Source organism: Ovis aries, chromosome 5, assembly GCF_016772045.2.
Source record: "Ovis aries strain OAR_USU_Benz2616 breed Rambouillet chromosome 5, ARS-UI_Ramb_v3.0, whole genome shotgun sequence".
Lineage (NCBI taxonomy): Eukaryota > Metazoa > Chordata > Mammalia > Artiodactyla > Bovidae > Ovis > Ovis aries.
The window spans coordinates 6856297-6875032 of NC_056058.1; the positions used below are offsets into that span (position 1 = coordinate 6856297).

Here is an 18736-nt window from a genome sequence, read left to right on the forward strand (position 1 = left end):
CTCCCCTCTCTTCCTTTGATTATAAAAATGTAGCCCTCATTGTTCTCAGGGCTGCACTCCCTTGCCTGACTGCTTGTGTCTCTTGCAAGCATCCTATGCTAATATACTCATTCTTTGTCCATTGCCTTGTCTCCCTCTGAATTCTTTCTGTGATGAGACAAAAGAACCCGAGCTTCAGTAGGTCCTGACACCAGATGAGCAGTGTCAATTAAAAGGTAGTGGGTTCAAGTGTGCTCCTAAGCTCTAGCTTGTGGGATCAAGTTCCTATCTGAGGTGTGGCTGGGTTTGAGTCTCAGCCCATGGGTGCAAGCTCCAGTATGAGTTTTGGCTGAGTGTGAGTCCCACCTGAGAAGGAGTGCAGTTTCAGTAGTACACCCTACAAGGAATTTTAATGAACCTAGATTTTTGAATCATCCCATACATAGAATATACACTAAAACCATTAACAGAGATTTTTTTCCTTGTGACTAGCAGTAAACTTTTACCAAGATGTATGCTTGACTCCACATAGTCCCTGGCAAAAATCATATATATACATATATATGTATACACACACACACACACACACACACACACACACACTGGCTCTTTCCCCTATATCTTAACAGCAGTCCCCTCAGAGTTACTGAAAGCCTGTCTTCTGGGCTAAAATCCTCAGTAAGATCTTGAATGAAACTAAACACAACTCTCATTTTTTTTTTTTTTTTAGCACTTTTGGAGAGCATGAAGGGACATGGAACAGACTTCTCTCCTTTGCCTGAACCCTATGAGTATCCAGAACCTTGGTACCAGCAAGGGCTTCTTGTGTCTGTCCATCTTCTTGGCAAGTCCAGACTGGAGGGTTTCTTCTGGGCCTCAAATCTCTTGTCTTGGATGATTATCCTGAGATTTATTCAGTGGTTATAAACTCCTCCCTGCAAGAAATAGATTTCCTTGAACTTAAACTCAAGAAGAGGTATCTGGATTCCAGAGTTGAAAGACACTGGGAAGGTTCTCACTGGGTGATTAGGTAAGGGCTGACCTGGTATCTTTCCATGAATTGGTTACATTAACAGTTTGTCAGAATAAAAGTGAAGATATCATATGAGAGCCTTCAGATCTAAAGATAAGGGACATAGCTTCTACCAGCTGGATGTGGCTTTCCCAACTAACTGAAAAAGGAGAAAAGGAAAGATATACGCATTTGAATGCAGAGTTTCAAAGAATAGCAAGGAGAGATAAGAAACCCTTCCTCAGTGATCAATGCAAAGAAATACAGGAAAACAATAGAATGGGAGAGACTAGAGATCACTTTAAGAAAATTAGAGATACCAAGGGAACATTTCATGCAAAGATGGGCTCAATAAAGGACAAAAATGGTATGGACTTAACAGAAGCAGAAAATATTATGAAGAGGTGGCAAGAATACACAGAAGAACTATACAAAAAGATCTTCATGACAGATAACCACGATGGTATGATCACTCACCTAGAGCCAGGCATCTTGGAATGCGGGGTCAAGTGTGCTTTAGGAAGAATCACTATGAACAAAGCCAGTGGAAGTGATGGAATTCCAGTTGAACTATTTCAAATCCCGAAAGATGATGCTGTGAAAGTGCTGCCCTCCATATGTCAGCAAATTTGGAAAACTCAGCAGTGGCCACAGGACTGGAAAAGGTCAGTTTTCATTCCAATCCCAAAGAAGGGCAATCCAAAGAAACTTCAAACTTTGCCCAATTGCACTCATCTCACACTCCTAGTAAAGGAGTGCTCAAAATTCTCTAAGCCAGGCTTCAACAGTACATGAACCATGAACATCCAGATGTTCAAGCTGGATTTAGAAAAGGCAGAAGAACCTGAGATCAAATTGTCAACATTCGTTGGATCATCGAAAAAGGAAGAGAGTTCCAGAAAACATCTATTTCTGCTTTATTGACAGTGTCAAAGCCTTTGACTATGTGGATCACAACAAACGGTGAAAAATTCTTCAAGAGATGGGAATACCAGACCACCTGACCTGCCTCCTGAGAAACCTATATGCAGGTCAAGAAGTAACAGTTAGAACCGGACGTGGAACAACAGACTGGTTCCAAATTGGGAAAGGAGAACGTCAAGGCTGTATATTGTCATCCTGCTCATTTAACTTATATGCACGTGAGAAATGACGGGCTGGATGAAGCACAAGCTGGAATCAAAATTGCCGGGAGAAATATCAACAACCTCAGATATGCAGATGACACCACCCTTATGGCAGAAAGTGAAGAGGAACTTAGAAGTCTCTTGATGAAAGTGAAAGAGGAGAGTGAAAAAGTTGGCTTAAAACTCAACATTCAAAAAACTAAGATTATGGCATCCAGTCCCATCACTTCGTGGCAAATAGATGGATATACAATGGAAACAGTGACAGACTTTATTTTTTTGTGCTCAAAAGTCACTGCAGGTGGTGGTGACTGCAGCCATGAAATTAAAAGATGCTTGCTCCTTGGAGGAAAAGCTATGAGAAGCCTAGACAGCATATTAAAAAGTAAACACATTACTTTGCAGATAAAGATTCTTATTGTCAAAGTTATGGTTTTTCCAGTAGTCATGTATGGATGTGAGAGTTGGATTACAAAGAAAGCTGAGCGCCAAAGATCTGATGTTTTTGAACTGTGGTGTTGGAGAAGACTCTTGAGTCCTTTGGACTGCAAGGAGATCCAACCAGTCAAAGGATCTAAAGGAAATTAACACTGAATATTCATTGGAAGGACTGATGCTGAAGCTGAAACTCTGATACTTTGGCCACCTGATGTGAAGAACTGACTCTGATGCTGGGAAAGATTGAAGGCAGGAGGAGAAGGGGACGATGGAGCATGAGATGGTTGGATGACATCACCGACTCATTGGACATAAGTTTGAGCAAGCTCTGGGAGTTGGTGATGGACAGGGAAGTCTGGCGTGCTGCAGTCCATGGGGTCAGAAAGAGTCAGACACAACTGAGCGACTGAACTGAACTGAACTAACTGAGAAATTTATGGGAGTGTTGGAGGAAAGTCCTTATTTGTGCAGTAGTCTCATAGGGTAACCCATTCATTAATTTAAAATATTGCTTGCCTGGGGATGCACAGATAAGGATAGGGCGACCAGTGCTTTGAACACTGTCCCAGTTTTAGAGTGCTGGAGGGTAAGCTGAGACCCATAAAAGAGCTGAAATGATTTTAGGGTGACACTAGAGGAGTTAGGTTCACAAACAACATACCAGCCTACCACACAGTTTTGTTTTTTTTTTTTTTTAATTGGAGGCTAATTACTTTACAATATTGTAGTGTTTTTGGCATACACTGGCATGAATCAGCCATGGGTGTACATGTGTTCTCCATCCTGAACCCCCTCCCACCTCCCTTCCCATCCCATTCCTCTGGGTCATCCCAGTGCACCAGCCCTGGGCACCCTGCTTCATGCATTGAACCTGGACTGGTGATCTGTTTCACATATGGTGATATACATGTTTCAATGCTATTCTCTCAAATCATCCCACCCTCTCCCTCTCCCACAGAGTCCAAAAGTCTGTTCTTTACATCTGTGTCTCTTTTGCCGTCTCACATACAGGGTTATTGTTACCATCTTTCTAAATTCCATATATATGCGTTCAGTTCAGTTCAGTTAAGTTCAGTCGCTCAATCATGTCCACCTCTTTGCCACCCCATGAATTGCAGCATGCCAGGCCTCCCTGTCCTAGTATACTGTATCGGTGTTTTTCTTTCTGACTTACTTCACTATGTATAATAGACTCCAGTTTCATCCACCTCATTAGAACTGATTCAAATGTATTCTTTTTAATAGCTGGGTAATTTTCCATTGTGTATATGTACCACAGCTTTCTTATCCATTTGTCTGTTGATGGACATCTAGGTTGCTTCCATGTCCTGGCTATTATAAACAATGCTTCGATGAACACTGGGGTACACGTGTCTCTTTCAATTGTGGTTTCCTCAGTGTGTATGCCCAGCAGTGGGATTGCTGGGTCATAAGGCAGTCCTATTTCCAGTTTTTAAAAGAATCTCCACACTGTTCTCCATAGTGGCTGTACTAGTTTGCATTCCCACCAACAGTGTAAGAGGGTTCCCTTTTCTCCACACCCTCTCCAGCATTTATTGGTTGTAGACTTTTGGATAGCAGCCACTCTGACCGGCATGAGATGATACCTCATGGTGGTTTTGATTTGCATTTCTCTGATAATGAGTGACGTTGAACATCTTTTCATGTATTTGCTAGCCATCTGCATGTCTTCTTTGGAGAAATGTCTGTTTAGTTCTTTGGCCCATTTTTTGATTGGGTCATTTACTTTTTTGAAATTGAGGCATAAGAGTTGCTTGTATATTTTTGAGATTAAGTCTTTGTCAGTTGCTTCATTTGCTATTATTTTCTCCCATTCTGAAGGCTGTCTTTTCACCTTGCTTATAGTTTCCTCATTGTGCAAAAGCTTTTAAGTTTAATTAGGTCCCATTTGTTTATTTTTGCTTTTATTTCCATTACTCTGGGAAGTGGGTCATAGAGGATCCTGCTGTAATCTATGTCAGAGAGTGTTTTGCCTATGTTTTCCTCTAGGAGTTTTATAGTTTCTGGTCTTACGTTTAGATCTTTAATCCATTTTGAGTTTATTTTTGTGTATGGTGTTAGAAAGTGTTCTAGTTTCATTCTTTTACAAGTGGTTGGCCAGTTTTCCCAGCACCACTTGTTAAAGAGATTGTCTTTTCTCCATTGTATATTTTTGCCTCTTTTGTCAAAGACTCAGTTTTCAGTAGTAATTTTATTTCAATAAACCAACTTTAAAAAATCATTTTTTTTTTTTTTTTGTCTGTGGTGTATCTTTGTTGCTGCATGCGGGTTTTCTCTAGTTGCTGCAACCACAACTTTAAATGGGCTTCTCATTGCAGAGAACAGGCTCTAAGCATGCAGGCTTCAGTAGCCGCAGCTTGTGGGATCTAGAGCACTGAGTCAGTAGTCGTGGCACAGGCTTAGTTGCTCTGTGGCATGTGGGATCTTCCTGGTCCAGGGATCGAACTGGTGTCCGTTGCATTACAAGGTGAATTCTTAACCACTGGACCACTAGGGAAACCCCCAACTTTAAAATGGGAAATAAAGCCCCCAAATAGAAGAAAAAGAAGCACCAGATAGACAAATTTATTACTCTGGCTGGGTTTATGTAAGTACTTAGCTTATACTTCTAAGTACTTACTCAAATGAGGACTTAAGATATCACTCAGAAATGATCAAGATGGGATTCTTTTGGCACTCCAAAACTGGCTTTTTGTGCATACAGTTAGAGAAAGCTGGCTTGATAAAACATCTTTTCAAAATTCTAGCTCAGAACAAAAATCCTTCTAGGAAGACCTTCTATTTCTTTTCCTGTGCCTTTGAGATGTAAATGTTTTACCAGGGCTCTCAGGAAATGCTTATCTGGACCATTTCCAATCCTGGAAGGAGGAAGAATGGGAAAGAGGTCCTTTTAAGTGGAAGCCAGTATACTTAACATGTTTCAATGTTATTTATAAACTAGTGAGTTTTATACTGTAATATCTGCTTCATGGCTAAGTTTAAAAATGAAAACTATGGACTCTCTGTGTCTGTTTGGATGTATGTGTGTCTATGTGTGTACATTGTAGATATGATAGGTTTCTACCTCATTGCCAAAATTATTTTGTTAATGAGCTTCATTTAATTGGCTGAAGGGATATTAAGCATTTACCTAAATTCTCAGAAATATAGTAGACACTGATTCAAATGAGTTTCAGGTTCATGCACTCTGGGAAATATTCATATTAAATTAAAATTCTGTACTAAAGTTAGTTTAAGATGGTTGGTTTAACTAAAACAGACATGTCTTTAGAGACACCAATTTTAAGCATAATACTTGTATTTAGCAAGGTTGATTAAAACTCACACAGGATTATATTGTCCATTTTATAAAGTCTGTCTATTGAAAAAAAACCTTGGGATGATTTCTGACTTGGTCTAATGTCTTATGAAATTACGGGAAATCTGTTGGAGACAAGTGAATTAAATAGATACAAATGAGATAACAGCTTTTAGGTGAACTGTTTAAGAATAAACATATTTAATGGTAAGTCTACTTAAAAACAGTTTTTTCAGATTTTTGATAACTTGAAACTTTAGCATTTTGATAAGTTAAATAATAGAAGTTTATTGAATATTTAGATCATTCCCAGATAAAATGATACTGAAACATTAATTATGGAACATAGGCTTTATTTTTAAATAGAAACTATTTTTATGGCTATTTATAAATATGTTTGGTTCCATACTGAGAAGCTTTCTATAAGAAAGCTTGCTTTTAAAAATTATAAATAGCATTTAAAATTTTTATAATCTATAGAATGCTAAAATAAAAGACAGTTTATAATTGCATACTTCTTAATTTTCATTTTAGGTTTTAAAGGTCAAGAATTCTAACTAATACATATAATCAAAACTACCATTGTTAATTTAAAAAAAAACTGTGTGGAAAAAAAATGTATAAGGAATTGAAATGTATTTTGTTAAAAGAAAAGAAAGACATTTTGTCCTAAAGAGAGGTTATCAAAGAGAGAGAGACACAGAGAGAGAGAGAAATACACAAAGCATAGGACAAAATCTGAAGATAATCTGAAAGTTATAAAAGGTTTATGAGAAAAGAATGCTGAGAAAAAACAATCAGGACTGAATAAGATTAGGATAAATTTAGTTGGGTAAATTAATTGTTAAAGTTGAAGCATAGATGATTTACAAAATATATATTTGTTCCAGGAGTGCAGCATAGTGATTCAGTATTTTTATAGATTACATTCCAAGTAAACAAAAAATACTGGCTATATATTCCCTGTGACGTGTATGTATTTTTGTAATTTCCTTACTGGTATTTTATACTTGGTAGTTTTTACCTCTTAACCCCTTACCCCTGTATTGCCCCTTCCCTCTTCCCACTTCCCAATGGGAACTGCTAGATTGTTCAATCTTTGAGTATGTTTCTGTTTTATTTATTTCTTTGTTTTATATTTTAGATTCCACATATCTGTGGCAACATAGGTATTTGTCCTTCTTTGTCTAAGAAAGAATAATACTAAGCATAATATCCTCCAGGCCCATCAATGTTGTTGCAAAGACAAAATTTTATACATTTTAGTGGCTGAGTAATATTCCATTCTGTATATACACCACATCTTTATCCACTCATCTGTTGAGGAGCACTTCAGTTCCTTCCATATCTTGGCTATTGCAAATAATGCTGCTATGGACACTGGGGTGAAAATATCTTTTCAAATTAGTGCTTCGCTCTCTTCAGATATATACCCAGGAGTGAAATTTCTGGATCACATGGTAGTTCTACTTTGTTTCTTTGAGAAACCTCCATACCGTTTGCTTCCCAGTGGCTCAGTGGTAAAGAACCTTCCTGCAATGCTAGAGTTGCAGGAAATGAAAGTTTGATCCCTGGGTCAGGAAGACTCCCTGGAGAAGGGCATGGAAACCCACTCCAGTATTCTTGCCTGAAGAATCCCATGGGCAGAGGAACCTGGTGGGCTGCAGTCTATGGGGTCACAAAGAGTTGGACATGAATGAAGCAATTTAGCATGCACACAGGCCATATGTTTTCCATAGGGGCTGCGCCAATATACAGTGTACTAGGGTCCCTTTCCTCCACACCCTTGCCAACACTTGTTATTTGTAGACTTTTGACAATAGCAGTTCTGACCGGCGTGAGATGATATCTCACTGATATGTTGATTTGTATTTCTCTGGTTGAACACCTTTTCATTAATCCCTTGACCATAGGTATATCTCCATTGGAAAACTGTATTTTTGGTCTTCTGCCCATTTAAAAATCAAGGTGTTTTGTTTTTTTTTTTTTTTGAGTTGTGTGAGTTGCTCATATATTTTGAATATTAACTCTTTATTGGTCATATCATTTGCAAATACTTTCTCCTATAATATAGGCTGTCTCTTTTTTTGTTGAAGTTTTAAACTCAGTCCCATTTGCTTATTTTTGCCTTTTTTTTTTCAAGCAGACTATTTCAAGAAAATATTGCTGTGATTTATATCAAAGTCTGTTCAGCCTATGTTCTCTTCTAGTGTTATGGTTTCAGGAATGCATTCATTACCCATTATGAATTTATTTTTTTATATGGTGTAAGAAAATCTTCTAATTTTATTATTTACATGTAGCTGTCCCATTTCCCCAGCACCACTTATTAAAGACATTGCGAAGCAGCTGAACTGAATTGAGTGGACATGACTGAGCAGCTGAACTGAATTGAGTGATTTCCATTGCTGTGCAAAAGCAATTTTTTGATAGCATCTTCAATTTTTTTATCAGTGTTTTATAGTTTTCAGAGAAAAAGTCATTTACCTCTTTGATTAAGTTTATTCCAAGGTATTTTATTCTTTTTGATGTGATTTTGGTATGAAGCAAAGCAACAGATTTCTTAGTCTTGTAAGTTAGATAACCAAAATAATTTAGTCTTATAAGTTAGATAACTATGATATCTTAGTCCTATAAGTTAAAAATTTACTGAATTCATTTACTAGTTGTGATTTTTTTAAGTAGTGATTTAAGATTATATACATATATATATATACACACACACACACACAAATACACATGGACATCACCAGATGGTCAACACCGAAATCAGATTGATTATGCTCTTTGCAGCCAAAGATGGAGAAGCTCTATACAGTCAACAAAAATAAGACCAGAAGCTGACTGTGGCTCAGATCATGAACACCTTAAGCCAAACTCAGACTTAAACTGAAGAAAGTAGGGAAAACCTCTAGACCATTCAGGTATGACCTAAATCAAATCCCTTATGATTATACAGTGGAAGCGAGAAATAGATTTAAGGGCCTAGATCTGATAGATAGAGTGCCTGATGAACTATGGAATGACGTTCGTGACATTGTGCAGGAGACAGGGATCAAGACCATCCCCATGGAAAAGAAATGCAAAAAAGCAAAATGGCTGTCTGGGGAGGCCTTACAAATAGCTGTGAAGAGAAAAGAGGTGAAAAGTAAAGGAGAAAAGGAAAGATATAGGCATCTAAATGCAGAGTTCCAAAGAACAGCAAGAAGAGATAAGAAAGCCTTCTTCAGTGATCAATGCAAAGAAATAGAGGCAAACAACAGATTGGGAAAGACTAGAGATCTCTTCAAGAAAATTAGAGATACCAAGGAAACATTTCATGCAAAGATGGGCTCGATAAAGGACAGAAATGGTCTGGACCTAACAGAAGCAGAAGATATTAAGAAGAGGTGGCAAGAATACACGGAAGAACTGTACAAAAAAGATCTTCACGACCCAGATAGTCATGATGATGTGATCACTAATCTAGAACCAGATATCTTGGAATGTGAAGTCAAGTGGGCCTTAGAAAGCATCACTACGAACAAAGCTAGTGGAGGAGATAGAATTCCAACTGAGCTGTTTTAAATCCTGAAAGATGACGCTGTGAAAGTGCTGCACTCAATATGCCAGCAAATTTGGAAAACCCAGCAGTGGCCACAGGACTGGAAAAGGTCAGTTTTCATCCAATCCCAAAGAAAGGCAATGCCAAAGAATGCTCAAACTACCGCACAATTGTACTCATCTCACATGCTAGTAAAGTAATGCTCAAAATTCTCCAAGCCAGGCTTCAGCAATACGTGAACCGTGAACTCCCTGACGTTCAAGCTGGTTTTAGAAAAGGCAGAGGAACCAGAGATCAAATTGCCAACATGTGTTGGATCATGGAAAAAGCAAGAGAGTTCCAGAAAAACATCTATTTCTGCTTTCTTGACTATGCCAAAGCCTTTAACTGTATGGATCACAATAAACTGTGGAAAATTCTGAAAGAGATGGGAACACCAGACCACCTGACCTGCCTCTAGAGAAATCTGTATGCAGGTCAGGAAGCAACAGTTAGAACTGGACATGGAACAACAGACTGGTTCCAAATAGGGAAAGAGTACATCAAGGCTGTATATTGTCACCCTGCTTATTTAACTTCTATGCAGAGTACACCATGAGAAACGCTGGACTGGAAGAAACACAAGCTGGAATCCAGATTGCCAGGAGAAATATCAATAACCTCAGATATGCAGATGACACCACCCTTATGGCAGAAAGTGAAGAGGAGCTAAAAAGCATCTTGATGAAAGTGAAAGAGGAGAGCGAAAAAGTTGTCCTAAAGCTCAACATTCAGAAAACGAAGATCATGGCATCTTGTCCCATCACTTCATGGCAAATAGATGGGGAAACAGTAGAAACAGTGTCAGACTTTATTTTTTGAGGCTCCAAAATCACTGCAGATGGTGACTGCAGCCATGAAATTAAAAGACGCTTACTCCTTGGAAGAAAAGTTATGACCAGCCTAGATAGCATATTCAAAAGCAGAGACATTACTTTGCCAACAAAGGTCCGTCTAGTCAAGACTATGGTTTTTCCTGTGGTCATGTATAGATGTGAGAGTTGGGCTGTGAAGAAAGCTGAGCGCTGAAGAATTGATGCTTTTGAACTGTGGTGTTGGAGAAGACTCTTGAGAGTCCCTTGGACTGCAAGGAGATCCAACCAGTCCATTCTGAAGGAGATCAACCCTGGGATTTCTTTGGAGGGAATGATGCTAAAGCTGAAACTCCAGTACTTTGGCCACCTCATGTGAAAAGTTGACTCATTGGAAAAGACTCTGATGCTGGGAGGGATTGGGGGCAGGAGGAGAAGGGGATGACCGAGGATGAGATGGCTAGATGGCATCCCGTACTCGATGGACGTGAGTCTGAGTGAACTCCGGGAGATGGTGATGGACAGGGAGGTCTGGCGTGCTGCAGTTCACGGGGTCGCAAAGAGTCGGACACGACTGAGCGACTGAACTGAACTGATATGGTGCTATATCATCTGCAAATAGAGAAATTTTTACTTTTGTTTTCCACTTTGGATGCTTTTATATCTTTTCCTTTTCTGATTGCTGTATGTAGGATTTCCAATATTATGTCAAATAGAGGTGGGAAGAGTGGTCATCCTTGTCCTGATTCTGATTTTAAAGGAATAGTTTTCAACTTTTCATTCAGTTGTAATGTTAGCAGTGGGACTGCTACAAATGGTCTTCATTACGTTGAGATATGTTCCTTCTATACGAACTTCGATGAAAATTTTAAATCATGAATGGATGTTGAACTTTGTCAATTTTTTCTGCTTCTAATGAGATAATCATGTGAGTTTTATCCTCTCTTTTGTCTGTGTGGTGTATCGCACTGTTTGGTGTGTGGATATTGAAACATTCTTGCATCCCTGAAATTAATCCAACTTGATAGTCATGTATAATCCTTTTTAAAAATTGTTAATTTTGGTTTGCTAATATTTTTGAGGATTTTCATCTGTATCATCATGGATATTGACCTGTAACTTTCTTTTTCCTTGTAGTGATTTATCTGGTTTTGGTATCAGGGTAATGATGGCCTCGTAGGATGAATTTGGGAGTGTTCCATCTACTTTTTTTGGAGTATTTTGTGAAGGATAGGTATTAGTTCTTCCTTGTATATTTGGTTGAATTCCTCTGTGAAGCTGTTTGCTCCTAGAGATTAATTTGTTAAACAACTATTGGGTTAATAAAGAAACCAAAAGAGAAATTAAAGATTATATTGAGGTGAATGTAAATGGATAACAACATAACAGGACTCGGAATAAAGCAAAAGTAGTTCTAGGAGGGAAGTTTATTGTGATTAACACTACATTAAGAGAGGAGGTTCAGTTCAGTTGCTCAGTCGTGTCCGACTTTTTGCGACCCCATGAACCACAGCACACAAAGCCTCCCTGTCCATCACCAACTCCCGGAGTCCACAGAAACCCATGTGCGACAAGTCAGTGATTCCATACAACCATCTCATCCTCTGTCATCCCCTTCTCCTCCTGCCCTCAATCTTTCCCAGAATCAGGGTCTTTTCAAGTGAGTCAGCTCTTCGCATCAGGTGGCCAAAGTATTGGCGCTTCAGTTTCAACATCAGTCCTTCCAATGAACACCCACAGCTGATCTCTTTTAGGATGGACTGGTTGGATCTCCTTGGGGCCCAAGGGACTCTCAAGAGTCTTTTCCAACACCACGGTTCAAAAGCATCAATTCTTCGGCACTCAGCTTTCTTCACAGTCCAACTCTCACATCCATACATGACCACTGGAAACCCATAGCCTTGACTAGATGGACTTTTGTTGGCAAAGTAATGTCTCTGCTTTTGAATATGCTGTCTAGGTTGATCATAACTTTCCTTCCAAGGAGGAAGCATCTTTTAATTTCATGGCTGCAATCACCATCTGCAGTGATTTTGAAGCCCAGAAAAATAAAGTCAGCCACTGTTTCCACTGTTTCCCCATCTATTTGCCATGAAGTGATGGGACTGGATGTTATGATCTTAGTTTTCTGAATGTTGAGCTTTAAGCCAACTTTTTCACTCTGCTCTTTCACTTTCATCAAGAGGCTTCTTAGTTCCTCTTCACTTTCTGCCATAAGGGCGGTGTCATCTGCATATCTGAGATTATTGATATTTCTCCTGGCAATCTTGATTCCAGCTTGTGCTTCCTCTAGCCCAACGTTTCTCATGATGTACTCTGCATAGAAGTTAAATAAGCAGGGTGACAATATACAGCCTTGATATTCTTCTTTTCCTATTTGGAACCAGTCTGTTGTTCCATGTCCAGTTCTAACTGTTGCTTCCTGACCTGCATACAGATTTCTCAAGAGGTAGGTCAGGTAGTCTGGTATTCCCATCTCTCTCAAATCTTCTACAGTTTATTGTGATCCACACAGTCAAAGGCTTTGGCATAGTCAATAAGGCAGAAATAGATGTTTTCTGGAACTCTCTTGCTTTGTCGATGATCCAGTGGATGTTGGCAATTTGATCTCTGGTTCCTCTGCTTTTTCTAAATCCAGCTTGAACATCTGGAAGTTCACAGTTCACGTATTGCTGAAGCCTGGCTTGGAGAATTTTGAGCATTACTTTACTAGCATGTGAGATGAGTGTGATTGTGCAGTAGTTTGAGCATTCTTTGGCATTGCCTTTCTTTGGGATTGGAATGAAAACTGACCTTTTCCAGTCCTGTGGCCACTGCTGAGTATTCCACATTTGCTGGCATATTGAGTGCAGTGCTTTCACAGCGTCATCTCTCAGGATTTGGAATAGCTCCACTGGAATTCCATCACTTCCACTTGCTTTGTTCGTAGTGAAGCTTTCTAAGGCCCACTTGACTTCACATTCCAGGATGTCTGGCTCTAGGTGAGTGATCACACCATTGTGATTATCTGGGTCATGAAGATCTTTTCTGTACAGTTTCTGTGTATTCTTTCCACCTCTTCTTAATATCTTCTGCTTCTGTTAGGTCCCTACCATTTCTGTCCTTTATTGAGCCCATCTTTGCATGAAATGTTCCCTTGGTATCTCTAATTTTCTGGAAGAGCTCTCTAGTCTTTCCCATTCTGTTCTTTTCCTCTATTTCTTTGCATTGATCGCTGAAGAAGGCTTTCTTATCTCTTCTTGCTATTCTTTGGAACTCTGCATTCAGATGCTTATATCTTTCCTTTTCTCCTTTGCTTTTCACTTCTCTTCTTTTCACAGCTATATGTAAGGCCTCCCCAGACAGCCATTTTGCTTTTTGCATTTCTTTTCCATGGGTATGGTCTTGATCCCTGTCTCCTGTACAATATCATGAACCTCATTCCATAGTTCATCAGGCACTCTATCTATCAGATCTAGGCCCTTAAATCTATTTCTCACTTCCACTCTATAATCATAAGGAATTTGATTTAGGTCATACCTGAATGGTCTAGCGGTTTTCCTATTTTCTTCAATTTAAGTCTGAATTTGTTAATAAGGAGTTCATGATCTGAGCCACAGTCAGCTCCTGGTCTTGTTTTTGTTGACTCTATAGAGCTTCTCCATCTTTGGCTGCAAAGAATATAATCAATCTGATTTCGGTGTTGACCATCTGGTGATGTCCATGTGTAGAGTCTTCTCTTGTGTTGTTGGAAGAGGGGGTTTTCTATGACCAGTACATTCTATTGGCAGAACTCTATTAGCCTTTGGTGTGCATCATTCTGTACCCCAAGGCCAAATTTGCCTGTTACCCCAGGTGTTTCTTGACTTCCTACTTTTGCATTCCAGTACCCTATAACGAAAAGGACATCTTTTGGGTATTAGTTCTAGAAGATCTTGTAGGTCTTCATAGAACCATTCAACTTCAGCTTCTTCAGCGTTATTGGTTGGGGCATAGACTTGGATTACTGTGGTGCTGAATGGTTTGCCTTGGAAACGAACAGAGAACATTCTGTCATTTTTGAGATTGCATCCAAGTACTGTGGAAAATTCTGAAAGAGATGGGAATACAGACCACCTGACCTGCCTCTTGAGAAACCTATACGCAGATCAGGAAGCAACAGTTAGAACTGGACATGGAACAACAGACTGGTTCCAAATAGGAAAAGGAGTGTGTCAAGGCTGTATACTGTCACCCTGCTTATTTAACTTATATGCAGCGTACATCATGAGAAACGTTGGGCTAGAGGAGGCACAAGCTGGAATCAAAATTGCCAGGAGAAATATCAATAACCTCAGATATGCAGATGACACCACACTTATGGCAGAAAGTGAAGAGGAACTAAGAAGCCTCTTGATGAAAGTGAAAGAGGAGAGTGAAAAAGTTGGCTTAAAGCTCAACATTCAGAAAACTAAGATCATAACATCCAGTCCCATCACTTCATGGCAAATAGATGGGGAAACAGTGGAAATAGTGGCAGACTTTACTTTTTTGGGCTCCAAAATCACTGCAGATGCTGACTGCAGTCATGAAATTAAAAGACGCTTACTCCTTGGAAGAAAAGTTATGATCAACCTAGACAGCATATTCAAAAGCAGAGACATTACTTTGCCAACAAAGGTCCATCTAGTCAAGGCTATGGGTTTTCCAGTGGTCATGTATGGATGTGAGAGTTTGACTGTGAAGAAAGCTGAGCACCAAAAAATCGATGCTTTTGAACTGTAATGTTGGAGAAGAGTCTTCAGAGTCCCTTGGATTGCAAAGAGATCCAACCAGTCCATTCTGAAGGAGAGCAGCCCTGGGTGTTCTTTGGAAGGAATGATGCTAAAGCTGAAACTCCAGCACTTTGGCCACCTCATGCGAAAAGTTGACTCATTGGAAAAGATTCTGATGCTGGGAGGGATTGGGGGCAGGAGGAGAAGGGGACAACAGAGGATGAGATGGCTGGATGGCATCACCGACTCGATGGAAAGGGTTTGAGTGAACTCCGGGAGATGGTGATGGACAGGGAGGCCTGGTGTGCTGCAATTCACCGGGTTGCGAAGAGTTGGACATGACTGAGCGACTGAACTGAATTGAACTGCATTTCAGACTCTTTTGTTGACTATGATGGCTGCTCCATTTCTTTTAAGGCATTCCTGCCCACAGTAGTAGATATAATGATCATCTGAGTTAAATTCACCCATTCCAGTTCATCTTAGTTCACTGATTCCTAGAATGTCAGTGTTTACTCTTGTCATCGCCTTTTGAGCACTTCCTACTTGCCGTGATTCATGGACCTAACATTCCAGATTCTTATGCAATATTGCTCTTTACAGCATTGAACTTTGCTTCTATCTCCAGTCCCATTCACAACTGGGTGCTGATTTTTCTTTGGCTGCATCCCTTCATTCTTCCTGGAGTTTTTTCTGCACTGATCTCCAGGAGCATATTTGGTACCTACTGATCTGGGGAGTTCATCTTTCAGTGTCCTATCTTTTGCTTTTTCATACTGTTCATGGGGCTCTCCAGGCAAGAATACTGAAGTGATTTCTCATTCCCTTCTCCAGTGGACCACGTTCTGTCAGACCTCTCTGCCATGAAAGGTCCCAAATGAACACCTGAAATTTACATCTCAAAGAATTAGGAAAAGAATAGACAAAGCCCCAAATTAGTAGAAGGGAGGAACTAAAAAGAAATCAAAGCAGAAACAAATAAAACTTAGATTAGAAAAGCAATAGAAAATATCAATGAAACTGAGAGTTGGCTCTTTGGAAATAGAAACAAAATTGACAAAACTTTACTAGACTACTCAAGAGAAAAAAGAAAGAAGGCTCAAATAAAATCAGAAATGTAGATGGGGACATCAAAACTCGTACCATAGAAATGCAAAAAATCAGAAGAGACTATTATGAACAATTATACACCAACAAATTGGACAACCTAGAAGGGATGATAAATTCCTCCAAACACAAAACCTACCAAGAGTGACTCATGAGAATTAGAATATGTGAACAGATCAATAACAAGTAAAGAAATTGAACAAGCAGTAAAAAATTTTGCAACAAAGAAAAGCCCAGAACCAAATGATTTCACAGGTAAATGTTACCTAGGATCAATGCCAATCATTTTCAAACTCTTCCAAAAACTCTTTTTAGTTCCGTCTTCATCCTGAAGAAGAGGGGACACTTCCAAACTCATTAACAATGCCAGCTTTGCCATTATACCAAAGCCAGATAACTACAATACTAGAATAGCAAACTACTGGCCAATATCCTTGATAAATATAAATTCAAGTAATCTCAACAAAATACTAGTAAGCCAAGTTCAGAAGCATATTAAAAGAATCATAAACCAAGGGAGAGAGGCCAAGATGATGGAGTAAGTCATTTTTTTTGTGGAGACAAATACTTTATTTTCTTTTGTGTATTTCTTATGATTTACATAGTAATGCTGATAAAACACTAGACACATTGCTTGACACATGGAAAAGATCCAATTCTGGTGGCATTTCTTATTATGTTTTGGTTATTTGTTTATTCTTATTTTGGGGAATGGGGAAATAAAATCTCTTGTTAATCCACTCAAAAAGAATCATGTGCATCAGGGTCCTGACACATCCACGTGGTGCTTCCCACCTGCCTATAGATGGAGAACATATTCTTAGGCACAGACAATGGGATGGAGTCAATCTCACTGGCTATAAATAGGAGACTATGATGGCTTGAGATGATGCAAGAAGGAGAAAAATTTGAGATAAATAAAGCTAGTATGCACCAAACTTCTATGGAGTGTGGGTATTTTACAGACCAGTATCATTAAAAAAGTATTATAAAGACAGACATTATTATTTCCAACCCTGCTTTTAAATTGCTATCAGAAACTTAGGGGGCAGAAGATTCTGCGGAAGGTTCTCTGTATGGCATTCTTCAGCTCTTTATTCCTGAGGCTGAAAATGATGGGGCTAAGAAAGGGGGTGAAGACTGTGTAGGTGGTGGCCAGCAGAGTGTTACTGTCCATGGAATGGGCACCTCTGGGCTTGAGGTAGATGAGGGAGGCAAAACCGTAGTGCACGACCACTATGGTGAGGTGGGAGACACAGGTGGAGAAGGTCTTGTGCCTGCCCTCAGCGGAGGGGATCCTCAGGATGGCAGCCACGATGAAGACATAGGAGAGGACGATGAGGAACAAGCAGCCCATCAGGGCCATGACACAGACCAGGATCACACCCATGGTGACAGAGGCTGTCCCCTTCCCACAGGCCAGCTTCAAGAGGGAAAGCACATGGCAGAAAAAATGGTGAATCTCATTAGAACCACAGAAGCTAAGGTGAAAAATGATCAGTGTCACCATCATCCCCATGACTGAGCCACCAGCCCAGGACCAGGACACAAGACGGGCACAGTCACGGGTGCTCATGAGCACGTTGTAGCGCAGGGGGTGGCAGATGGCCACGTAGCGGTCGTAGCCCATGATCATGAGCAGGAAGGAGTGGGTGAAGCCGAACGTGAAGGAGAAGAACATCTGGCTGGCACAGGCCACAAAGGTGATGGAGCGGTGGGTGGAGAGCATGTGAACCAGCATATAAGGAGTGATGGCAGCAGTGAACAGGATCTCGGAGATGGAGAGGGCGCACAGGAAGAGGTACATGGGTGTGTGGAGGCTGTGCTCCCTCCAGATGGTGCCCATGATGAGCAGGTTGCCCAGCAGCGTGAATAGGTACATCAGCAGGTACAGCAGGAAGAAAATGGGCAGGAGCTGCTGAGGGAATTTGGAGAAGCCGGTGAGGATGAATTCAGACATCATGCTGTAGTTTTCGTTAGACAAGAATGCTGCATCTGCTGAGATCAGAAACAGAATGAAATCACAGTGGTTAAAACAGATTGATCACATGCAGAAGATGGAAGAACTAGTTAAATGACACCACAAGGAGGCAATCAGACAAATTCAAGGTGGATCATTCCACAGAGCAATTCACCTGGTCTCATTAATAAGCCAGGATCAAGAAAAGGATAAAGAGAAATTCAGGGGACATAACAATAATATGCAATATTGGGTACTAGATCAGATACTGATTTAGATAAGCTAGTTGTATTTTTAAGGAAATAGAGAAGATTTTGATTGTGGTAGGGATAAACGATGAAGTACAAACAATATTAAGTGGTTATTGTTAATTAATTTTTGGTTTCCCTGGTGGCTCAGATGGTAAAGAATCTGCCTGCAGTATGGGAGACCTGGGGTAATGGCAACAGTGGGTTGGGAAGATCCCCTGGAGGAGGGCATGGCAACCCACTCCAGAATTCTTGCCTGGAGAATCCCCATGGACAGAGGAGCCTGGTGGGCTACAATCCATGGGGTCACAAAGAGTTGGCCATGACTGAGTGACTAAGAAGAGTACATATTAATTAATTTATTAATATTTTGTTCGGTCTAATTTTTTTGACTGTGAAGGTAGATATTAATAGTTTA

The 18736-nt window shown here is 39.9% G+C and overlaps 1 protein-coding gene across 1 annotated transcript; it reads right to left on the reverse strand.

Moving 5' to 3' along the window:
* Positions 1-17143: 17143 nt before the first annotated feature.
* On the reverse strand, positions 17144-18088 carry LOC101119473 (olfactory receptor 10H3-like). Its single transcript, XM_027969226.2, has one exon. It carries the CDS (start codon positions 18071-18073, stop codon positions 17144-17146), a length of 930 nt encoding a protein of 309 aa, XP_027825027.2. The 5' UTR covers positions 18074-18088.
* Between the last annotated feature and the right edge of the window lie 648 nt (positions 18089-18736).

Excerpts from the sequence above, each read along its gene's own strand:
- LOC101119473 (XM_027969226.2), bottom strand. The coding sequence starts at position 18,073 with ATGATGTCTGAATTCATCCTCACCGGCTTCTCCAAATTCCCTCAGCAG.